Source organism: Oryza sativa, chromosome 2 (assembly GCF_034140825.1).
Source record: "Oryza sativa Japonica Group chromosome 2, ASM3414082v1".
In the NCBI taxonomy this organism is placed as follows: domain Eukaryota; kingdom Viridiplantae; phylum Streptophyta; class Magnoliopsida; order Poales; family Poaceae; genus Oryza; species Oryza sativa.
Genome location: NC_089036.1, coordinates 34,996,516 through 35,021,559, shown reverse-complemented (window position 1 = coordinate 35,021,559; position 25,044 = coordinate 34,996,516). Strand labels below are relative to the sequence as shown.

Genomic DNA, 25,044 nt, shown 5'->3' with positions numbered 1-25,044 from the left:
ACGTCCGTGCCCGGAACGTCCCAAGCTGAGCCCCCTGCACCGCAGTAAGGTGAGACCGGTGTCGGTGATCTATCGCCGGGTCCAACAACTGAGGTGTATCCTGACGTGCCATCTCTGAAAAATATAGTGTTTCGTGTTAGAACAATTCAAAAAATAGTACTGTAAAACAAAAGATAACTTGCAAAATTATGAAATAGTAATAAAATCATGAGATTAATTATGTACAACAAGAGTACAGGCTATTTAAATATAGCAAACGTTACTAATGGTACATAATGATGACGTGCAATTTAACATATATGTAGAGTTCAATAATATAACATAACATTACGTGTCGAAGTCTGACATACATCAGCATACCTAAAGACGTTAGGCGCCTTAGTCCGACGTTACATCACGAGACCTAAAGACATGACATGCCGAAGTCTGACATTACACGACGAAACATAAACACATCGATAAGTTCGAAACGAATTACAAGCAAATCCACATGCCGACATAGAACATAAGAACTACACCACGTAGCTAGACGTGGCACGACGACGCCTAGGACGTGGTCGAGTGGAGGTAGTGCCTTCACCCGTAGGGCGAGCTCCATCTGCTGCTGATCCTGATAGTCCTGCCTCCGCCGCACTTGGTTTCTCCTTGTCTTTAGGACAATGCTTGTAGGTGTGCCCATGTTCATCGCATTTGCTGCAACGCTTCACCCTGCCAGCCTCCGACTCGTCCATATCGTTGCGGATGCGACGAGTCCTCCTCCTTCCAGCCTTGCCTCGGAGCTTCGATGGGTCAGGAATATTGAGTACTTCATCGTTAGTCTCTGTGAACTCCCCAGCTATGCCGAACCCATAAATCTCGCCGCTCCACGTATGATATATTGCTTGCTTACTGAAGTACTGTGACACATATACTGCATCTGGTATGCCACACTCCGCTGCGGCAGCAATGACATGGGTGCATGGCCTGTGGAGCAGCTTCGGCTTTGCACAAGAGCAATGACATGTGCCGTCGGCTTTGAGAACACACTCCTGCTTCACTCTCTTGCGGTAGATACCCCTGCCTGCCTTATCTTGACATAGTATCTCAAACCTGTGCTGTTGGGTACCTTGCACTAGAGCTCGATGTTTCATGGCCTTTTTACGCAACTCCTCTAGCTTTTTCTGCATGAAAGCTCCAAACAAAATGCTGTTGTTCGGCATAGAGGGAAGAACTACCTGGAACCGATCCCTAAAATACCTGCATGTCCCATGTAAAATGAACTCCACTATGCCAACTAGTGGCAGTCCACGGACACCGCGCATCACCCAGTTGTAAACTTCTGCCAAATTTGTTGTCATTATTCCATATCTAGCACCACCTGTGTCATACGCCTTGGCCCATTTCTCTTTTCGTTCATGCAGAATCCACTGAGAAAATTTCTGAATCTCCAATCCAGTTCTTCTAACCAATGTTGGACTATCCGTTGGGAGAGGTCCAAGAGCTTGAGGAGGGTCAGCAACGGCGGTCGATGGAGCCGCTGCACGCTGATCACTGCATTTGGCTGTCAACTCATCTAATCTCTTCCAAAGCTCATTGAATTTTTTCTCCTGGTTCTGATTGCACAGCCTCTTGAACATGTTCATGAGCTCCTTGTTCTTGAATTGCTTGAAAAAATTAGCTCCCATATGACGCATGCACCACCTACTCTGTACATCTTCCCAAACACCGGGGTATCCTCGTTCCATACTCCCAAACTGCAACTCTCCTATCGCTCGCAGAATGCCAGCGTGCCTATCATGTATCAGGCATACATTTGGCCTCATACCAACAACTTTTGTTTTAACCAATTTCAGGAACCAGTACCAGCTGTCGGTATTCTCACTCTCAACAAAAGCAAATGCCAAGGGCAATACCTGATTGTTCCCATCTACCCCTATTGCTGTTAGTATCTGGCCCCGATACTTTCCTATCAAGAATGTCCCATCAATGCAGAGAACAGGACGACAGTTCACGAATGCCATCTTGCATGCATGTAGAGCTAAGAACGCCCTTTGCAGCACACTCTTGCCAGGATGTTCAATTGAGGGGAATTTCTTCACTTCGTAAGAGCTCCCAGGGTTTCTTTCCTCGATAACACCAAGCAGGCGTGGCAAATTGTCATACGAAGCTTCGTAAGTTCCAAATCTCATCTCTATTATTTTCTGTTTGGCCCTCCAGGCCTTGGCATAGCTAATAGTATACTTGTATGTCTCTTCAATGTGTCAGATTATTGACCTTGGTTCATATGTGAGATTATCGATGACATGCGCATACATCTCAGATGCAACAAATGCACATGTAATGTTCCTGTGGTATTTCTGAACACCAGGTAGAAAACATGTATGCTTGGTAACAACTGACACTGTCCAATAATCCTTCCATTTCCCCTTATACGTGTGCACTCTCCAGGGACAACCATCTTTTTCCTTAACACACCGAACTTCATATTGCGACCGGTTCGACTTGGCAACCCAAAACTCTCTATGAAGTGACACTGCAAAATGTTTTACCGCCTCCTTCATATCTTCTGCTCTACTATAAATCGCTCCCTGAATAACCTCATTTTCTTTGTACTCCCATCTCACACTATCCTCTTCAGAGACGATCAGCCCAGAAAAATCCTCACTAGCCCATTCTGCTGGATTAATATCCGTCTCATCATCTGACGAATCACCTTCCTCTACACGCTCGTTGTCAGAATCCTCCCTCTCCATTTCATCCACAATGGCACCGACAGTCTCCCCCTCGTCGGCCACTCCACCTGGTTGAATGCCCACTGGAGCTACTACGCCCCCGTCCTCTCGTGCGTTGACCTCCTCCACAGAAGTCTCGTTTACTTCAGCACTTGGTCCCTCACCATCATCCATGTTCGTCTGCACACCTGGATCCTTCGGGTGAACAAACGGAACCAAAGCTAGAGGCCACCCACATTGCAATGCATTTTCCAAATACCATCTCCACACTCGAGAGTTTTGAACTGGCATTAGTTCCCAATAAAAACCCTCAGTTGCCCGACTTACTATAACATTGATTGTTATGTCACTTGTTTGTGGATCAACTCTCAAGCCCCTCATTAACCATCCTTTTATAGAAGGTACACTCCTCTCAGCCGGTCTATCAATTCCCCTTTCTGATACAATAAAATCTGACAGATCTACCCCAGTTGGCCCGTAACGGACGTTTCCTGGTCCATGGTAAACTTGGAATATTTGTTTGTTCGACATATCTGTCAACGAAATAACTAGATCATATTACTCTTTCATGCAATAAACATCTACAACGTAATATCTTCTTGTGTAAGCCAATGCAACGGTAATGTATTAATTCCAAATTAGCAGATCTACGTAGTTACCGATATCTACAATACGCACTTCTAGATTAGTACAACTAAAACCCTAAAAATATAATGCATTTATTCAAACAAATTTTTAAAGAATACACACTATTTAACTCAATAGTCACATATAGGATCTATGAATATTACCTGAAATCGGCGTCTGAATCCGGCAGGGCTTCGCCCCTTCTTCTCTTCTCCTCCCCTCTCTTCTTTTTTTTTCACTGGAATTGAGGAGAGAAGAATGAGGGCTGGGGGCTGGGCAGCAGGCCTTTTATAGGCAGCGAGGCCTGCCGCCCGGCCAGAGGGCGGCAAGGGGCCGCCTGCAAAATAGCCGGCCCCGACTGGCTTTTTTGCATTCGGGCCCCTTGCCGCCCGGCAAGGGTTTTCCTGCAAAAAAACCCTCCCTCCGTCACCGCCCGTTCCTCCCCCGTTTGCCACGTCAGCTTGCTGCCCCAGAGGTGGGCGGCAGGGGCTATTTCTGTAATTTTTTTGGTCGATAGATTATTTCTGTAAATATTAAAAAAAAATCTAAAACCGAAAAAAATTCTGGAATTTTCGTTTCTCTTGTGGGAAGAAAAAAATTGGCAAATAGCAGTGCAGTTGACTGGTCAGAGCATGTAGGAGTCAGCAGTCAGCACCCTGCTTTTCCGCATCATTCGAGTAAATCAATTAAATAGCTTTGTCGAGTGCAGGCTGCTTCTTTACAATACTTATGTAAGATTAGCCTAGAGCTAATGTTAAAAGGTAATATTTAGTCATGAATTGGTAGGCTAAACATTAGCCTAGAATCGTATGTTTGGATCTATGGGCAAGGCTAAAAGGTGGAGAGAGAGTAAAAAGAGAGGAGAGAGAAGGAGAGAGAGAGCTGTTTTTTTATGGTCCCCACACAAAATTAGCCCCATTAACATATTTGGAGAGACTAATGTTTTGAGGGGGGCTAATTCATATTAGCCCAAAATTAGCCTACCTGTTTAGATTCTTGTGGGCTAATTTGAGGCTAAAAGGTGAGGGCTAAACATTAGCCCATGAAATCAAACCTGGCCTTAATTACTCGGCCATCAGCTCTTGTATAATTAACCGCATAAACGTACGTACTCCGTAGCATATATACAGGCCGGTCGTACTACATTAGTTTAGAGTAGCTTTGTAACGAGGAGCAAAGAGAAAACCGGCAACACAGCAGGAAGTAAGAAATCAACAGAAATAGCCGAGGGACAATTGATCAGTGATCAAGGGCGAATCCAGCCTCCAAAAATCATTACTGTTGGTTGCCCTTAAATTTTACAAGACGACACTTAGGCGTCATTTTAGATTCTACTCCCTCCATTTCATATTATAACTTGCTAGTATTGCTTACATATATATGTGTGTGTTTTAATGAATTTAGACATATATATTTAGCTTCATTAACATATATATGAACGTGGGTAATGCTAAAAAGTCTTATTATAATATGAAACGGAGGAAGTAGAATAAAATCATTGTTTGCCAGGTTATCTTTCTGAACGCTGTATATACGATGGTATCCACTACTAAATCACTACTCCCTTCATATCAAAATATTCCAACCTAAGATAAGATATAATATAATCTAGCACAACGAGAATCTAGATAAACCAATGTTAGATTCATTGTACTTGTACTAGATTATTACATTCCATCCCATGTTGTTTTGTTTTGGGATGGAAGGAATAGACCACTGCAAATCCGTTTCCATTTACGTTCGCAAAAAAAAAAATACGTTTCCATTTCTGAACAAATGAATCCCGCGGGGACTGTCCTCCACTGAAGAAAAGGATTGGCAAATGGGCAAGGCAATTGACTGGACCAACAGTGCAAGTGGAACACATGCTCGGATTCGTGCTTTTCTGACCCACCCAGCATTACAAGTGGAACAGCTTAGCTCCTTCCTTGTCGTACGACGCAACAGTCCGGTTCGGAGGACGTGTCGAGTCGTCGACCGCCGAAGCGACCAACCTAGCTCGTCAACGAGCATATGCAAATGCATCTTCCTTTACAATTCTCCAACTAAATTAAAGAACGAAGTGCACGTGCCATATACTCATGTCATGTCAATACGATCTATTTATGCATGCTGAAACCAGCGTCATAGTAACGAGAAGCAATGCAGAGTTCAGAAATGGGGGTGTTTTCCAGCTTAGGCGTCGTAGTGTTGCTGTTACTGTTAGTCGTCGCCCTGGCGCCGGTGAGACCAGCGTCGGGTCAGCCATTGCCGGGCTGCCCCGACAGGTGCGGCAACATCAGCGTTCCCTACCCCTTCGGCATCGGCGCCCGCTGCGCCCGCGACTTCGGCTACGAGCTCTTCTGCAACCACAGCTACTTCCCTCCGCGCCTCACCTTCTTCCCTCCACTCCCCACGCCTACATCGATCTTGGCCGGGCGCCGGCTGAATCTGGCCAGCCTGTCCATCGCCGACGGCGAGGCCGTAGCTCTCGTCAACGTGTTCCGCCAGTGCTACAGCAGCAACGAGAGCTACGTCAGCGACAACTCCCGTAACTACACGGTGTACCTGTCCCTCCTTGGCAGCAACACCTACCGCGTATCCGCCGCGAGGAACCGCTTCGTCGCGCTCGGCTGCCCCAACCTCGGCTACCTCAGCGACGACGCGGGCTACTACATCACCGGCTGCACGTCCGTCTGCCGACCGTCGCAGTGGAACTCCGTGTCGCCGGCGGCGTGCACCGGCGTTGGGTGCTGCCAGAGCAGGATACCACCCAATGTCACCTACTACGAGGCGTCCGTTCAAGGCTTCCAGGAAGCCCAGGGGAGAATCTTCCGCGAGAACACGACTTCTTGCCGGTACGCGTTCGTGGTGGAGGACAGGTGGGTCGACACCACCTACCGGGACAGCGCCGACTTCAACCGGACCGACGACTTCGCCGTCCCCGTCGTGCTCGACTGGGCCATCCGGAACGTCGCCAACTGCGACATCGCCAAGCGCAACAGGACGGACTACGGGTGCAGGAGCACCAACAGCGATTGCGTCGACTCCACCAATGGTGTCGGATACCGCTGCAAGTGCTCCAATGGCTACGACGGCAACCCCTACCTTGACGGTGGATGCACAGGTATACAATACTAGACACCTTAATACAATGCAGATATTGGTTATCAAGTTAACATTGAGGATTGTTCATTTGCTCGCCATTCTTATATTCTCTGCCCTCAAATAAATAACAATCATTCTGACAAGAAGTGATGAGTTTGTTTTTCCTCTTCCAAGATATTGACGAGTGCCAACACTTAGACAAGTACCCATGCCACGGAGTCTGCACAAATCTGCTGGGAGGCTATAAGTGTGATTGCCCTCATGGATTCAGCGGAGATGCCATAAAAAATGATTGCCGTCCAAACGACAAGTTCACATTAGCACTGAAAATAGTCACAGGTAATTTTGAGACACTAAGGAGGTGTTTGGTTCATGGCCACACCACACTTTTGACTGCCACAGTGTGTTAGGTATATGTTTGTTTCACTGCCACAGTTGTGACTTGCCACATTTTTTCAATACCATGTCCTACATGTCATAGACTTAATTTTTTTTGCCAACTTTAACACATTTTGTGGCTAGCAATTTGTCCACCACACTTTTGTGGCTGCTACAACTTACCTAATGTTAGTTGTGGCAAAGTGTGGCCAGCAACCAAACACACCCTAATGCACCTTTCTCTCTATTGATTCTCCGATTTCTGATGAGTGACATTGCAATGCCATCTTCAGGGGTCAGCGTTGGTGTGTTCTTGTCGGTGTTCATGTGCTTTTGGTTGTACTTGGGGCTCCAGAAGAGGAAGCTCATCAGAACAAAGCAAAGATTCTTCGAGCAGAACGGTGGAGTGATCCTCCAGCAGCAGATGCACTCTGGTGGAGGCACTGGTGGGTTCAAAATATTTTCCACGGAAGAGCTCAAGAAGGCCACCAACAACTTCGCCGCTGACCGTGTTCTCGGCCGCGGCGGTCACGGTGTTGTCTACAAGGGTGTCCTGGAGGACAACATGGTGGTGGCCATCAAGAAGTCCAAGATGATGGAGGAGGCTCAAACCAAGGAATTTGCTAGAGAAATGTTTATTCTCTCCCAGATCAATCACAGGAATGTCGTCAAGCTGCTCGGTTGCTGCCTCGAGGTAGAAGTGCCCATGTTAGTCTATGAATTTGTCTCAAACGGCACCCTCTACCACTACATCCATGGCAAGGAACCCACAACTGACATAGCACTTGATAACCGTCTTCGGATAGCCGCAAAGTCCGCCGAGGCGCTCGCCTACATGCATTCATCAGCTTCTCCACCAATCCTCCATGGAGATGTCAAGACGGCTAACATCCTACTTGATGACAAGCTCAACGCCAAAGTTGCAGATTTTGGAGCATCCAAACTAGCACCAACTGATGAGGCTGCAATTGCCACGTTGGTGCAGGGAACTTGTGGGTACTTGGACCCTGAGTACCTAATGACATGCCAGTTAACCGATAAGAGCGATGTCTACAGTTTTGGTGTTGTCGTGCTGGAGCTTCTAACCAGGAAGAAGGCATTGTACCTAGACGGGCCAGAGGAAGACATGAGCTTGGTGTCACGCTTCACCACAGCAGTGAAGGCTGGTCGTCATCGAGAGCTTATGGACAGCCAAGTGAGGAAAGAGATGAACGACGAAATGGCAACAGAGATTGCAGACCTCCTCATGCGATGCCTAAGCATGAACGGTGAAGAACGACCAACGATGAAAGAGGTAGCAGAGAGGTTGGAGATGTTGAGGAGATACCAGCAGCACCCTTGGGCTGAAGCTAAAGGTAATGCTGAGGAGAATCAAAGCTTGCTTGGCATTGAACATCAAAATCCAAATTACCAATTCAGGCAGCATGATGTTCTTGATCTGGAAGAAGGAAGTACATATACATTTAGCTTGTAGATAATGTTGTTTGCGTTAATCTTTTATAAATCAATGAATTCACATACAAATTCTTTTCTATGTAATATGAAAACACATCCATGGGGTGCAACCAAAGAACGACCAAGAAATTTATGTGTTCTGTAATATAAAAGCAAGAAATTGCATAGACGATAGAGAAGAATGGTATGTCACTATGAGTATTGAAAGGTTCATGTCCGTTCTTCTCTTAAAAGAAAAGGTGAAAACAACATGATGTATAGACAACTCATGATCATTAAATAGAAACATTTAAATAAGAAGATAAGGACTTGCCACAAAATCAAAGATATATATACTGTAAAGCGAGTTACATTGGATTGTCATGGGGAAATTTCTCCCCAAATACCGCCGTGTATGGGTCAGGACCATCACACTCCTAGAGTTGGTCGTCCAATGAAGGGAGGCGATCGTCCCTGACAGGATTTTTTTTTCTTCTACACAGAGTAGGTCATCTCTGCATGCCTGATTTGACAAGAACCATACCAAATTAGTAGAGTTATTCGTAATTTTGCGACGCGCTCACCAGACCAGATGGAGTCGGCGGCGGAGTAGGAACAGCCTGCGGATGGCGTAGCGGACAGCTCCCTCCCAGCTCCCAGAGGATGGAAGGAACGGAGGACTTCTGGTAGACACCATGTATGGCGGCTGTGGCGGAGACAATGACAGTCTGCGCCTCCGACGACGCCGGCGGAGGCACGGGAGGAAGGGTTCCAGCCGCCGGCCGCTGACCTGCTTGAGACAGAGAGAGAGAGAGAGAGAGAGAGAGAGAGAGTGGGTGGGGAGGATGATACGTGAAGGGCTGAAGGCCCTCGAGACACATTGAGCCTTGTTGGAAGGCCATTAGAGAGGAGAAGGCCTAGTATTGGGCCCTTTTGTTTAGGCTCTTTGCGATGAGCGAACTGGGCCGAAACTGTACGAGATGGAATAAGTCTACTGTCTGGTGGACTAGACAAGCTACCTACTCCCTTTTCACTTGGTGTAATACACATCCCGGATCAATAAATATAAATATAAATATAGTAGGGTCATTTTTCACATTGAAGATCTAAATCTGAATAGGGGGATGCTTTACAACGGAATCCCGTTCGAGCGGGATGATACCGGTTAGGTATCAGGACATGATACCTATTAGATATCATGCGATTTCTACCACGTATCAAATGATACTTGCAAGGTATTAGACGATTCCTATCAGGTATCATGTGATTATACTTACGAGGTATCATGTGATACTTGGTATTGACTTATTCTCGTTGATACCAGATCGATACCGACTGATATCAGGTGATTCTACTGGGTATCAGGAGCCAGGCACCAAGGCATCATCGTCGGTGGCCGTGTCCTCCGCGTTTGAGCAAGTCCTTTACCGTCACTCCCCACGCTGGAGCTCGGCGGCGGCGGCCTCACGTCCCATGCCGGAGATCGACATCCTCCGCCATCCATGTTCCACGCCGGAGCTCATCGCCGGCGGCCGCGTCCTCCGCTGCCTCGCCCTACGCCGGGCTCGTCGCTAGCGCGACCACGACATCCTCCGCCATCCATGTTCCACGCCGGAGCTCATCCCCGGTGCAGCCACGACATCCTCCGCTATCCATGTTCCACTGTTAACAGTGAAATTTGGTAATCGGCAAAGACGTCATCGGCTGAGAATCATTATCGGCTGCAGCATCTCGGAATCAGCCGATAGGAGTTATCAAGTCGCCAATAGTCGGATTCCTGCTATATTCGGTTAAGGAAATAAATCTACTAAAGGAAGCTTATCCCTAAGTGACAGAGTTTAAAGAGGATGCGGCATGGCAGTTTATCTATTAATTAGGAATAATTTGTTAGTTTCCTTTTATCTTTAGGAAAGTGTGTTTATTGTCCGATAAGGACTTGTATCAACCCATGGGTATAAATATGTACACACCGGGGTCTATGTAATATCTTCACGATCAATACAATTCGGCGCATCGCCACCCTTTTTACTTCTACTTTTGTTTTTAAGTTCCGGTGGGACTTGGCACCCGACGCGGGGCTGCATCGTCTTCGATCTCCGGCGAAGGGATAAGTCCAATGTTCCGCCGGTCCAGGCAATTGTATCGTCTACGTCGACGTTGTTCAAGGCTGCATCAGTACATTCGACCTCTTGGATTGCTCTGGTTTGGATGATATATTTGCCTACCTATTTATCATGTCTCTGTTAATCTAGTCTTAGCATGTCAATTTAGCTCTATCGGCTGCTTCTCATTTTAGGGTTTCTGCCGGTATCAGCTAAATCGCGTTGCTAGATTAGATTAGCTTAGACATCTACCACCCTGAAAACTCAGTCAACGGCTTGATTGTCTAGGTATTATGTTTCTTTTCATACTTAGTGCTGCATCAGTTAAGTTTGATCTACTAAGTCGTGCTTAGAACCATAATCTCTAGCCTGCTTCTTAATTGCTAATAAGGGTTTCATCGGGGTTTCAGCCGGTGAGTTATCTGGATGTTGCATCGGCTCATAATGATTGCATATACATATAAATTGGATTTAGCCGATGACAACAAAGGTTTCACTGTTTAATCTAATCTTGTAGATTTCATGACATCGGACCTCCAGCCGATGTGTGCTTTAAACCTCGGATCGATGCTTATTTATCATATCATTGCTAGCCGATTGGTTTATACTAGATTATATTGCAATATTATATTATCATCAGCCGATTGCCTTTATATCATCATCTACATTGGACATATAGCCGATCTATCAAAACCCTATCGCTATCGGCTGGTATTGGCATTAGCTATTATCGATATCGGCTGAGATTGCTCCATCGGCTTGTCAGCCGATCGACTGTTTTGATCTACTATTTGCATATCTTGTCAGTTGCAGGATCAAACTGACTGGCACGCCCGCATCTCATCAACCTTTGGACCTGCACAGGAGCTAAGCAGATCTCCTAGGCTAGTGTGTTCGATTTTTTTCGTCAACATCCACGCCAGAGCTCATCGCCGGCGGTCGCATCCTCCGCCGTCCATGCCCCACGCCGGAGCTCGTCACCGGGGCCGCATCCTCCACCGTCCACACCCCACATAACCGAGTGTTCGCATCGGAGCGGTCATAGGCAGTAGCGATGAGCAGGCGGCGACCGCGACCATGAAGCCATCATCATGTCGTCTTGCCACCTACTCGCCGTGAACATACTCATTCTCTTGCCATCTCGCCCCGTCGGGAGGAGGCGATATCGTCCCACGCACTCGGGACGGTATCCCGTGGTATAGCATTTCTGAATAGGATTAGATAAAATAGTTGTTTCTCACTTTTCTACCCCCATACTCATGTCTACCAAGAGACTCGAATATTAGGGAAGGACCTAATATCAAATAATTAGAAGTTGTGAGACTTTGAACCCAGGTTGTCTAGCCCACCACCTTGTGGAGCTAGCCAGAAGACCCTGGCATTTCTCACTCGTGTCTACCTTATAAGCTGAATCTTGTATACTCAACTATCGTAGTTAGGTAACCAGCCGACAGATACCATTTGGCTTCCTCTACCACCGTGAGGTTGAGACGTCGTCATAGCGTTCAATTGTTTATCCACCAACTTACAGTATACAACACATGCCTTCATCCATTACAATGCAGACATGCAGTAGACTCAAAAGGAATCTCGCGGGGACTATCCTTTTCAGAAGGAAAAAAGAAGGGCAAATTGGCAATAGGCAAGGCAGTTGACTGGACCAAAACAGTGCAAAGTGGAACAGATGCTCGGCTCCCAAATTCTTGTCAGTGCAAGTGACCCACGCGACAGTGCAAGTGGAACACATGCCCATATGCCCGGCTCCATGCTTTACCGACGACGCAACAGTGACGTCGACCCCAAAAACCAATCAAACGACCTCTTCAACGATGACCGGGAGCCTAGCACGCATCTTCCTTTCCGATCCTCCAAGGCTCCAGCTCCAACTAAGCGCGCTATATTTATTCGGAAACCAGCATGCGATGCAAGCAGAGAAACGGGCAAAGAGTTAGCTAAGGTAGGATGTCAGAGATAAGGCACCTGCAGCCGGGTGTCGCCATCTCAGCCGTAGTCTTGCTGTTAGGCATGGCCCTGGCGCCGGCGACACCAGCGTCGGCTCAGCCATTGCCTGGCTGCCCTGACAAGTGCGGCAACATCAGCATCCCCTACCCCTTCGGCATCGGCGCCGTCTGTGCCCGCGGGCCCAAATTCCAGCTCGAGTGCAACCACACCTACTCCCCTCCGCGCCTCATCGCCGTCATCGATTCCCAATCCAATTTGGAGATCCATCTCGAAAGCCTGTCCCTCGCCGATGGTGAGGCCCGGATATACAACAACGCGTCGCGGAGCTTGTACAACCACAGCACGGGGGACCTCGTCCGCACAAACGACGTCGTGTACTTGTTCTTGGGACGGGAAGGCCCTTACCGCTTCTCGTCGGCCAAGAACCGTTTCGTCGCACTCGGCTGCCCCAACCTCGGCCTTCTATTAGACGCCACAGAAAATTACGTGACCGGTTGCATATCCCTGTGCCGGTCGTCGCCGCTCGCCGTGTCAGCAGGGGCGTGCGCCGGCGTGGGATGCTGCCAGAGCTCGATACCCTCCGGTCTCCACACCTACTACGTGAACCAGGACAAGCCCAAGAACGTCACCCTTCAGTATTATGCCGCCACTGATTACCGCTACGTGTTCTTGGCGGACGCCGAGTGGCTCAGTACCAGCTACCGCGGTGACTTCAACCGGACCGGCGACTTCGCCGTGCCCGTCGTGCTGGATTGGGCCATCCGGGAAGTCGGCAGCTGCGAAGCCGCCATGCGCAACAAGGCGGACTACGCGTGCCGGAGCGCCAACAGCGACTGCGTCGACTCCACCGAGGGAGAAGGCTACCGCTGCAACTGCTCCAGGGGCTACGAGGGGAACCCCTACCTCGACGGTGGATGCCAAGGTACAAAATTAAAAACGCCTCCCGTGAAATAAACTCCATTTTAACAGTGAGTTCAAAAGCTAATTCCCGTCGATTTGGGCGATTCGCGAAGACATCGACGAGTGCGAGCGAGATAAGGACGCATGCTTCGGCAACAAGTGCACCAACACGCTAGGAGGGTACTTGTGCATGTGCCCGCCAGGTGCTCGTGGTAACCCGCTCATTGAAAAAGGCTGCGTCAAAACTGATCTAGGTAACTAAATTAATCTTCTTATCATTTTGGAATTTATCCAGACATCTAAATTAATTGAAGATGCTAAACTAATCTACCTGAGACTTGAGAGTGTGCTAGCTATAATGTGCAACGGAATTTTCGCCCTTATATTTTCACTTATGCTTATACTTATGAGTCAAAATTTAAAGTTGCAAAATTTGAATTTTCAACTTTAAATTTTGAGTTGATTTTAGGATTTTTTTATCGTAGTTTATTTTTCAGTCTTTGCTTCTAGATCGTTAAGAGTTAAGAATATGTATATAAAAGTTTTATTCATAAATTCTTTTTCGTTTGTAAATAAGCCAAACGACGGGGTTGTTTTGTTGGAGAGAACAGTCGATTGTTCGGCCAAGTACCAGCACAAATTACTCTGTTCCATAAACAAACAAAAGCAGACTACGATGTTTTTACAGGCTAATATTTCCATAAGGCTGATTTCTTATTAACCAACTGTTCGGCAAGTACTGGCACTAACGGTTCTCAATTACAAACAAATTCAGTACGCCTCTCTAATGAAGAAAACTTTTTTTCCCTTCTATTGTGCTCCAGGTTTAACTATTGGTATTGGAGTTGGCAGTGGTGCGGGGCTTTTGGCCATGGCATTCGGTGCAGTCTTTTTAACACGTAAGATCAAGAATCGTAGAGCAAACATGCTTAGACAGATGTTCTTTAAGCAGAACCGTGGGCATTTGTTGCAACAATTGGTATCTCAAAATACCGACATTGCTGAAAGGATGATCATCCCCTTAGCAGAACTGGAAAAAGCCACAAACAAATTTGATGAATCTCGTGAGATTGGAGGAGGAGGGCACGGCACCGTTTATAAAGGGATTCTATCGGATCTTCATGTTGTTGCGATCAAGAAATCAAAGGTAGCAATCCAAAGAGAGATTGATGAGTTCATAAACGAGGTAGCCATTCTCTCACAGATTAACCATCGCAATGTGGTGAAACTTTTTGGATGTTGCCTAGAGACAGAAGTGTCATTGTTGATTTATGAATTCATATCGAATGGTACCCTTTACCACCATCTTCATGTTGAAGGGCCATTATCATTGTCATGGGAAGATAGACTCAGAATTGCAACTGAAACAGCTAGAGCCCTCGGCTACCTTCACTCGGCTGTATCATTCCCCATAATTCACAGGGACATCAAGTCCCATAACATCTTATTAGATGGCTCCCTAACAGCAAAAGTATCAGACTTTGGAGCTTCAAGGTGTATTCCTGCTGAACAGACAGGAGTCACAACTGTTATTCAAGGAACACTAGGATACTTAGACCCCATGTACTCTTACACGGGACGTCTCACCGAGAAGAGCGACGTTTTTAGCTTTGGTGTTGTTCTAATAGAGTTACTTACTAGGAAAAAACCATACTCATACAGATCACCTGAGGATGACGGTCTTGTTTCGCATTTCACTACGCTACTCACACGTGACAACTTGGGTCACATACTTGATCCTCAAGTCGTGGAAGAGGGAGGAAAAGAAGTTAAAGAAGTAGCTTTGTTAGCTGTGGCATGTGTCAAGCTGAAAGCAGAGGAGCGGCCCACTATGAGACAGGTGGAAATGACACTTGAAAGCATAAGATCATTGTTTCTGCAGCAAGAAGCTATACATAGCATGGCCAATAAAAGTTCTAAGGAGAATCATGTCTCAATGAGTTACCCGGCAAATGAAGGCACAAGTATGGAGTCGACAAAACAGTATAGCCTTGAAGAAGAGTACTTGCTCTCTTCAAGGTATCCCAGGTAGTGGAAATTTTTTTAAAATATAAAGCGTTGTCACAATGTACAAGGTATGAAAGGCACGCGGTCCAAAGCTATATGCACAACCGTGTTTTGTTGATGTTCATCTGAATGTGTATTTTTGTCATCTTTCTTCCAGGCGCATGAAATTAACCTTTGTATTATGTTGATAATTTATGCAATCACATTACCTTCAGGAGGGTGGCTATGATTCTCATAAGTACTTTATTTTTTCCCTAATATATAGGTCACACATACAACTAGTCATATGCTGGATTATTTTTTTCTCAGATAAGTAAAGATTAACCTACTTGTTTGAACTATTCAAGAGGACGAATTCTTTAAAATTCTTGTTCTTGTGACATGGAAACACATATATGGTGCTCACCCAAAGAACCAAGAAATGTATGTGGGCTGTAATAAAACAAAAGAAAAGCCTAAAGCTGCATAGACCATATAGACCAATGATATGTAACTGTGAGTATTAAATGGTTCTTGCCCATTCTTCTGTTAAAAGGGTAGGTGAAAACAACATGTTATAAAGACAACGAATGATCATTAATAACATTTAAATAAGAACATAGGGGATTTGCAAATCATCTCTATATAATACTAGATTTACCAATTAGATTAATAGACTTAACTAGAATTTCAAGTTATCTAGGATTACATGGGATTATGGGAACATCTCTTATGCACTATGTCACGGCCTATTCAAAATAAAACTTACTATGAATATTCTGAAATATTTCTTGATGTACTCCCTCCGTCCCATTTTAAGCGCAACCATGAGTTTCCGTGTTCAACTTTGATTGTCCGTATTATTTGAATTTTTTATAATTAGTATTTTTATTGTTATTAGATGATAAATCATGAATAATACTTTATGTGACTTATGTTTTTTTAAAAAAAAATTAAATAAAACGGATGATTAAAGTTGAACACAGAAACTTATGTCTATGTTTAAAATGAGATGGAAGGGGTAGCTTTTAGAGTTTTAATTGCAGAGATGTGGCAGGTACCTCGATGATTAATTAAAGAGTAAATTTCTCAAAATTGCAACTATCTAGTCAAAACTCACTTTGCTACTACTTTAGCTAAAATTTTCACAAAACTGCAGCGATAGGAAATTATTTTATCGGTAAACTGCAACTTTTATCCCCTAGCTACGTGTTTGACATGTGTGCTCAACTTGCAACAGTGTAAGTATTACACATACTAGACATTTTGCGCGCGTTGCGTGCCCTATCAGAAGTCCAACAAAGGGGTACCATTAAGCATGTTGTGGGCGAATAAAATTAAAGATCCACACTCTCACTGAACAACAAAGCATCAGAATTAACCATAAGACATAATCATTACTCTCATAGTGAGGGCATGACAAAATAGTACTACCTCCGTTTCACAATGTGAGACTTTCTAGCATTATCCACATTCATATAGATATTAATGAATGTAGACACAACATTCATATATAAGTTAATGAATCTAGACATATATATATGTGTCTACATTCATTAATATCTATATAAATATGAACAGTGCTAAAAAGACTTACAATATAAAACGGAGGGAGTAGCTGTTTAAATGACAGCATGTTTAAATACAGGGAGCATTGGTTACCAACGTTTTTCTTAACCAATGCCATTACAGAGTAAATGGTTCACTTCTAGCACTACATAGCTAGTGCACACCATAATTTATTTTATAGAAACATTGGATGAAGGTAGACAACTGCATTTAGATCACAATAATCTTTGATACCTTGGTTGACACTAAAACTTTTCATCATATCATACATAAAAAATCAACAGATCTCTCAAGATCACAAACACATATTAGATGGCATTCTACTATAAATCTTTTTTTGTGGAGATACTTTAAATCGTCACTGGGAGAAAAAAACATAGATTTCTATGATAAATAGAGTGAACATTGTGTTGAAGTTATGCAAACAAAATTACCAGAATAACATCTAAGCACAGAAACATGTTCTTTTCAATTCTTGCAAGACAACTTCTGTAATCAGCAATTTACACAGTAGTATCGCAAATACAGAGAACATTATATTGCAGCTATACACAGAAATAACCAGCAAAGCTTCTAAGCATAGATAAACAGGCATTTTCAATGTTGTAAGAAAAATTTCGTGATCAGAAAGCTAATAGATGCATAAAGACGAATTCCGTGATCAGAAAGAGCCATATAGGCTCATGCTTTGTATTATCTCAATTCAGAAAGACAACCAGGATTATAGATGCAGGACCCAAAAGAAATGCCATGTAAGAATTAAACGATCTGAACACCTCTAGCCAATAGTGAACCCATAGCCCGCTGTTTAAATCATTTAAGATTTAACAGCAAATCCAGCTCCTTAAGCACCATAATCTAATCAAACTAAAAAAAAAAGGAAAATAAAATGAACAAAGAATGGCATTTCTGCCTGTTGCTCCATGCTATCGCCAATGTATAATCTCCTTGCCACCTAAATGTTGCATCCAAACGTGCAATAAATGAGAGGTTACCTACAAGAATATTGAATTAGTGATTATTCTTTCAATTTGGATGTGGAGTATTAGTTAATTATCAATGATTTAATATGGGGCTGTATGGCTTTATTTACTTATCATTAAGCTAGAGCTGGAAGATCATAGCTAAAACTAATAATGGCATAGTAGCATCTAGAAAATAAAAGTACCCTGTTATTTTCAGAGGAACATTGCTTCTGCTCTATTACAACTGACTGTCCTTTTGACCATGAGCTAAAGGAATGCAGTAAAAAACCTCTTCATTATGGCAGACCATGCCTGCTGTGGTTATAGGAATTAAATTTATCTGGTTGTAGATTCTCGAACTCTTCATCTACAGAACACACAAAGGGCAATTTTCTAAAACCAGATTGGGCGTCACACATTATAGAATTATTTGCACAGTATTGGCCACCTAATGCTGGTGTTTTCCTTGAAAACTCAATCAGGAATCTCATGGACCATACTGATTTATGAATCACAGGGACAAGCGACGACTGATTGCAATTCGAGAAGTTCTTTAGCTATTGAGGTAGATAGTCACATAAATATTCTAGCCAAAAAAGCAGTTGTCAGCAATCATTATATATGAAATGCATACATCTATAGAACTAACTACAAATGAATATTTTCAATGATGCATTTCATTAGCAATTTTAACTCTTCCCTTGTATTATGAATATCGATCTAACTGCTAATATTAAGGTAGTTTCAAATGTTTAGAGAAATTAAGTGGAAAGTAGGATCCAAATCTAGATCCTAACAAATCATTCGGGCTTACATTACAGGTCATGCAGGCGTAACTGATAGCTTTAAGATCGCCACATCACCATGCTTGTAGGAAAAACAACGAACACCTTGTAGGCAGGGCATCACACAAAACAAACACCTCAAATCTTGGTGGGGAATAGAAATGAAAATCAAATACAAGTGGACGATGGCGTGATGCGATGAGGGCAAGCTTGATGCATCCAGAGAACGGCTAGACGATGGAGACAACTCCTCCTCCCTCTGATGACCAGAAAAAAACAGGAGCTTGCCACTGCTCATGGAGCCCCCACATCACTCGAAAATCAAGTCATGCGCCGCCAGACCGACTCCTCGCCTTCGAGAACTCCGTGCCGACGCCATCTTCTCGCAAGCTCGAGGCGTCCGCCTCCTGGGCCCATCGGCCTACACCACCACGCTGGGGACGCCGCCAGCAACCTACTTCAGGTCGACGCCGCCGTGCGCTCCTCCTCCCTTCGCCAGATCCGATCGCTGCACGGCAGCTACCACCAGATCGGAAGGCAGCGTGGAGCTTGTATTGAGTAGACAGGTAAATCGACGACGAGGTAGTGAGAAGGACGAAGACCTAACCCGATTGAATGTTGGATCGACCGACTCGTTGTCGACGTACTGAGCCTCTCACCATTGAGCTCGAGCTCGAGCTCAGCGGCACCGGCAGCAAGGAGAGAGAGAGAGAAAGGCAGTGGAGGACATGCGGCGACGCACGGCGGTGTCGGGGCCAGGACAGGCGTCGGAGGATGGAGCGGCGCTGCAGGGCATCGGTGGGGCGGGGAGAGGCGGCGCGAGGAGGGTGAGGCTGCGCAGCGACACGGGGGCTAGGGTTTCAGGGAGGATGGGGAGACAGAGTTTTATGTTGTTTCAGAAAAGCCCCTTGATTTGTGTTTTTCAGAGCGCAGTCCTATTTTCTTTTTTCCTCTTCTCCGTATAGGATTTTCCTGGTTATGGAGGATCTATATGTAAGAAAACAGAACATATGATCGCACCATGCGAGATCTAAAACAAATTATATATTAATTATGGATTTTTTTGCAAAATGTCCACCGTGCTAGGAACTACGACCGATCTCGGCCGTTGCTGTGAGGGATCGGACGGCGCCGGAGCCGCTCGCGCGGACGCTCGAGGGGGTGTGGAATCCGCCCGCCTCCCAGCACTCGCGAGCGACGTGGATAGCTCCGCGTGCGAACACGCCGCCCCTAATCGCTCTCCGCTCGCCAATCCAGGGCAGGTTTTAATTTAACCGATACTAGCGTGGGACGCGAGCTTCGTGCGCTGCACCGGTGGAGGTAGAATAGGGTGTTAGTGATTACTTGCTGATAGCATTAGCAAAAAGAAAAAAAATGTTGTTTATCTGATATAAGTGGCATGATTATGTTTTTGGTTGCAAGAAATAAAATGGCGTCGGGAACCGATGAAAGCTTAAGGCAAGAATTGTTATGGAAGGCACGTAGTATGTAGCGCTTAATATAGGTATGACTAAGATAAATTCAGAGGTACATTACAGGTAGAGAAAGGGCAGCATAAATAGAAGGTATTGTCATCAACTCATCATCCATCTGATAATTATACATAAATAAATGTAAATGCTACTCCCTTCATTTTTTAAATGTCATCAACTCATCATTCTCGTATGTTTGACTATTCGTCTTATTCAAAAAATTTATGCAAATGTATAAGATATAAATCACACTTAAAGTACTATGAGTGATAAAACAACTCATAACAAAATAAATTATAATTACGTAAATTTTTTGAATAAGACGAATGGTCAAACATGTAAAAAAAAGTCAACGGTGTCATCTATTAAAAAACGGAGGTAGTATATAGAGAGGGAGAAAGTAGTGTATAAAATAGTCCATCTGATAATTGTACATAAATATATGTACATCTACAAATAGGAGTGTAAAAAGTTAAGAACTACTACAATGATATTCCTGTAATTAAGGTTTGTAACAAACCTCATTAAGTAACAAACATTACTATTCTGACAGCAAATGACATGGATCCTTTTGATCTTGTCCAAAATTGTTTTTACTTGCATCGCATTACACTTTCAAAAGTGCACTTGACTCTTTGACATGTAAATCTCTATCCTAGACTGAAAAGCAAACAAGGAAGAGTTACACACAATAATGTAAATATGACCAGAGCAACTTCAGTGTGTACTTCTTCTCGAGCGACCTACAGAACAAGTGAAACACTGATGACAGCAACACAAAAATGAATCACATAGCTAAGGTCAGCGGATTAGGGACCTGAGTGCAGGCACACCATCAACGCGACACGCGCACTGTTGCGGAGCCCTGAAGCCATTTGTATTCCCCTTTAATCTCTCTTTATTTTCGTGAACATTGCAGCTAGATTTCTGCTCTAAAAAACAAAAAATACTCATTTTTGTAAATAAAACAGAGAGGATACAATATAAATTTCTAAACTACTCTAAAATTTAGATGCAAAGAAACTCAATTTTGAGATGCCACATTACTTGCAAAAAAAAAAAAACTTGAGATGTAAACCTGAGTGAATGATGTGCATACCGGGGGCAGGCACCACGGTCACGGTACTGCAGACTGCGCAGCAAATCGACGTTGCTCCGGCTGGATACATGAGCAGATTACGGCACCCAGAGCAAACGAGCTGGCTTTGGGCCCCTGAAATTCAGAGACTGACTGAATGTCGCATTTCAGCAGCTAACATTTTCATTTTCAGACAACAAAAGCATCTTCCATGCATCATTTTCATTTCAGACAACGAAACTCAGCAGTAAAAAAACTTCCATTTTCTCAACAAGGAGTTCTCTCTAAACTTTCAGGATTTCTATGAGCAGAATAAACTGCAACCTCTGAACCAGGAACAGTAACATCTGATTCAAGAAAAAGCTGTCTATTGAAATTCAGTTCATAAGATTTCTAGTCCAAAAGAATGCATCAGGGCGAACACTATGGCATGTACCAACATTTCTAGGTGACCAACCAACATCAGGGAAAAAAAACTCAAAATGTAGCTGTGTTCTTGCAGTGCCAAGTTGGAATCCATACCATTGGGAGGTGTAAATGGCACAGGAGTTGGATATGGGGCAAGGGGAACCGGCATTGCTGTGCCAGCTGCCTGAACCGATGGCATCGCTTGTAGATGCTTCACAGATTCCAGCAACAGTCAGGCAACTGAAATCACCTTTCCTTTCCCTACAGGAAAGAAACCTACAGAAAGATTCAAGAGAAGCTAATGAGAAAGCAAGAAGAAAACTGGTTAGAACACCACTTCAGTTTGCAACAAGAAGTTTCAGGACTCTTTATGCAACAGAAAACTGGTTCAGCAATGCACATCAGTCGCAAAAAATTTTAGCTTCTTGGTTGAATCTCTCATCAAATCTGATGTTCAGGTTCTGTTTACATGTACAAAAAAAATAAGAACCATCCCATAATTGAAAATTCATTGGTGGGTATAGCATCCAGGCAAACAGCTATTTGAGTACTTTTTTTTGTGCTAAAATACCAACAAAACTCACATGAATTTTTATTAGTTTGGAGAGAATAGCCACTCATGTAGGAAAGACCCCTACCTGAGTAAAGCTGATGAAGTGACCAGCTCATAGATGTATAAATTGCATCAAGAACAGATCAACTTATTTAAGCTAGTAATAACGGGGTAGCATAATGCAGCTAATTAATCAGCCACTAACCTGCCTTACAACACCAAATAGAGTCAAGACACAATATAAGAAAATAATTTAGATAACCAATAAATATGTGCCACATTGGTGCCACAATTTGCTACTACCAGGAAGGAAGCTATAATTTTAATCTAAGTGTGGTCAAGGAAAATGCAGTGAAAGGAGTAGGTAAAATTCTCACCGAATGAGCTTAACACCTCCTGGTAAATAAGTGAGGTAGATAGGAGCGCAACAATCAGCTTCAACCAGTGAGCACATAGAGCAACTCAACCCCTCCCCACATCCACCTCCCTTGCCAACTACTTCCTCCGTTTCATAATGTAAGTCATTCTAGCATTTTTCATATTCATATTGATGTTAATGAATCTAGATATATATATATGTATAGATTCATTAACATCAATATGAATATGGGAAATGCTAGAATGACTTATATTGTGAAACGGAGGGAGTATTTTCAAGGTTTTTAGTCAATCAACCTCAAGAAGGTGACGTACAGCACCGCCATCTGTTCTGCTAGGAAGGGGACAGGAAGAGCTAGCAAGCACAGCTGCCAATTCATGGAGAGCTGAACCAACAGTTGGAAATAAAGTTCACTAACTTGTGAGCTCGTGGGGATCTGGGAAGCACAAATCAGGAGAAGGGATCAAGTGATTTCTTACATGCTACCACAATAGCATCCTTCAGTATATCAAGCATAAACCAAACCATTACCTAGGGGTACTTTTCCGAGAAGCACCTTAGTTTAGATTTTAATAGAAAAGGAGTAGTAGCAGTAGAGAAAATGGAGGAGGTAGGAATAGGGGCTCTTACCCAGGGAATGGCTGCTTGGTGGCATCGAGCTCCATGGGGTGCTAGCCATGGCAGTTGAGCCTGAAACTCCATGCATGGGCTTCTTTAGCCATGGAGATTCACTCCTTGGAGCTGTGGGTTGGGGCAAAATAAAATAGAGAAAAAATTAATGCAAAATAAAATGTCTAAACATGTCCAATTAAAGTAGAGGAAAAATTGACTTGAAGAAGGCATATGATATTGATCAGCCTATCAAAGGGTAGCAGTTCGCAGTTCGCAGTTCAAACACCTATATTTACATGTAGATTAGCATCCACTTTAATGAACAAGGATGTCAAAAAATGGTTTTCTCTTTGCAGATAATCCAAGATATCATTGTTACAGACAAATAAACAAATTAATAATGTACTCAGCTACTTAAGGTAAACTTTGTATCAAATTACTTCCTATGGTAATTACCAACCTCTTGAAGCCACCATGTTTTCTATCTTCTGCAAGTATAGCTCTATCAACTATTACACCAGTTCTTGAACTGCCAAATAAGATAAAAGGTGAAAAAAATCAGATTGAGTGAGCTCAAGCTACTGTCGTTCTATATTGCGTAATAATAATGGTAAATTGGAAATGGTTTATGGTTTATTCTTTTAAAAGTAACTCTCCCTTTACTATTGTCCATAATAGATTCCCCAAAGTACATGTTTTCCCTGTACTATCCTATGACTGATAAGAAATGATAATTCATTTTTTTTCTTCCTAAACACTCTCACCTGTTGTAACATAGAGAAACAATATCAGCTAACATGTTTTTTTCCTGTGGCAACAAATACGCCCGTGAAAAATAATGCAAACCTTGAGGAAGCGACGGCGATGAAGAATTGAAGATTTCCTTAGGCGGGCTGCTAGTATCTCCTCCCCCAAGAGCATGCGACTACGGTGACATGAGCTTGCTCTATTGCTGCCAGGGCTGGAGGGAAGAGAAAAATAGTCACCGAGGAGAAGTGGTTGGCTGGACGCGTTTCTCGTTAACCTATGCACATCAGCAAAGTAAAGAACAAAGAAAAGGGGAAAAAATCAAGGAAGGCAGAGGATTGAGAAACCGAGAAAGAGCCAAAAACTCACCGGAGTGATTCCAATCTTGCAGCTGCGTGAGGGAGAGGATGAGGAGGGACGCAGCACCAGACCCTCACTGGGGCGACCCGGCTCTAGGACAGTGTGATGACAGGCTTGCCTTGTGAGTGAGCCATCCAGATCGACCGTAGCGCCAGTTGACCGACCATGTTGCCGCCGAGCTCGTCGGCAGATCAGCCTAGCGATGTACGGTTCTCCTCTTCTCGCCGCAGCCACCGCCTTCATTGATGCCGGCTTCGTCACCACCGTCGTTTCTTCGATGGCAGCGGCAACGGAGGGCGGATCTGTACGCCTGCGGCCACATGGAGCCCAGATCCGGACGCCGGCAGCCGAAGGCGGCTGTTGGTAGCGGCGGCGTGAGGCGGAGGCGGAAGCGGCGGCGCTCAGCGACGGCGGTGGCCAAGGCGGAGATGGCTGCTCGCCTCACCGAAGGGAGGAGGGGACTGGCAGCGGCGGCTAGGGTTGGCGGAGGCAGAGGCCGAGGCGGTCGGCAATGGGGACGGCGGGAGGCGGAGGTGGCAGCGCGATGGGGGACGGCGATGGCGCTCGGCGGCGGCGGCGGTGGCGGCGCGAGGGGTAGGCGGAGGCGGCGGTGCACGGCGGCTCTCGGTGGCGGGGGCGGCGGGAGAGGGAGAGGGAGGGACGAAGGGAGAAGGGGACACTGGAAGCGGCGGCTAGGGTTTGGGGGTGGGTTGCGCGGGGTTTTTTCGACAAAACCCCTCGGCTTCTACATTTTAGAGCGCGGTCCCTGTTCTTGTTTTTTTGTTCTTCGCGTGAAATACCTGGATTTCCTACGGAACTAAATGTAAAAATATCATATCAGGAGCACTGTTGTTGAGGGACCTCGATAGAATTACATAGAAACCGAAGGGCTTTCCTGCAAAAGTTGCAAGGACGACGCGGCCGCACGA

At 44.7% G+C, this 25,044-nt stretch overlaps 2 protein-coding genes, 1 long non-coding RNA gene and 1 pseudogene across 3 annotated transcripts; 2 read left to right on the top strand and 2 right to left on the bottom strand.

Moving 5' to 3' along the window:
* Nucleotides 1-5,200: 5,200 nt before the first annotated feature.
* On the top strand, nucleotides 5,201-8,342 carry LOC4331082 (wall-associated receptor kinase 2). Its single transcript, XM_015768297.3, has 3 exons — nucleotides 5,201-6,444; nucleotides 6,600-6,764; nucleotides 7,097-8,342. Exons 1-3 carry the CDS (start codon nucleotides 5,481-5,483, stop codon nucleotides 8,275-8,277), a joined length of 2,310 nt encoding a protein of 769 aa, XP_015623783.1. The 5' UTR covers nucleotides 5,201-5,480; the 3' UTR covers nucleotides 8,278-8,342.
* A 3,866-nt stretch (nucleotides 8,343-12,208) lies between these two features.
* On the top strand, nucleotides 12,209-15,422 carry LOC9266916 (wall-associated receptor kinase 2). Its single transcript, XM_015767925.3, has 3 exons — nucleotides 12,209-13,223; nucleotides 13,315-13,455; nucleotides 14,026-15,422. The coding sequence occupies exons 1-3, from the start codon at nucleotides 12,302-12,304 to the stop codon at nucleotides 15,231-15,233; spliced, it is 2,271 nt and encodes a 756-aa protein (XP_015623411.1). The 5' UTR covers nucleotides 12,209-12,301; the 3' UTR covers nucleotides 15,234-15,422.
* A 1,992-nt stretch (nucleotides 15,423-17,414) lies between these two features.
* LOC9271456 (uncharacterized) lies at nucleotides 17,415-19,033 on the bottom strand. The gene is made up of 2 exons (XR_001542903.3): nucleotides 18,536-19,033; nucleotides 17,415-17,751 (listed from the first exon to the last, which is right to left on the bottom strand). It is a non-coding gene; the product is annotated as an uncharacterized lncRNA (long non-coding RNA).
* Nucleotides 19,034-20,364: 1,331 nt separating this feature from the next.
* Nucleotides 20,365-24,831, bottom strand: LOC9268909 (protein LOL1-like; annotated as a pseudogene).
* Between the last annotated feature and the right edge of the window lie 213 nt (nucleotides 24,832-25,044).

Excerpts from the sequence above, each read along its gene's own strand:
- LOC4331082 (XM_015768297.3), top strand. The coding sequence starts at position 5,481 with ATGCAGAGTTCAGAAATGGGGGTGTTTTCCAGCTTAGGCGTCGTAGTG. Across the intron at positions 6,445-6,599 it reads CCTTGACGGTGGATGCACAG|ATATTGACGAGTGCCAACAC; the intron begins GTATACAATACT and ends TCCTCTTCCAAG. Across the intron at positions 6,765-7,096 it reads AGCACTGAAAATAGTCACAG|GGGTCAGCGTTGGTGTGTTC; the intron begins GTAATTTTGAGA and ends TGCCATCTTCAG.
- LOC9266916 (XM_015767925.3), top strand. The coding sequence starts at position 12,302 with ATGTCAGAGATAAGGCACCTGCAGCCGGGTGTCGCCATCTCAGCCGTA. Across the intron at positions 13,224-13,314 it reads CCTCGACGGTGGATGCCAAG|ACATCGACGAGTGCGAGCGA; the intron begins GTACAAAATTAA and ends CGATTCGCGAAG. Across the intron at positions 13,456-14,025 it reads CTGCGTCAAAACTGATCTAG|GTTTAACTATTGGTATTGGA; the intron begins GTAACTAAATTA and ends ATTGTGCTCCAG.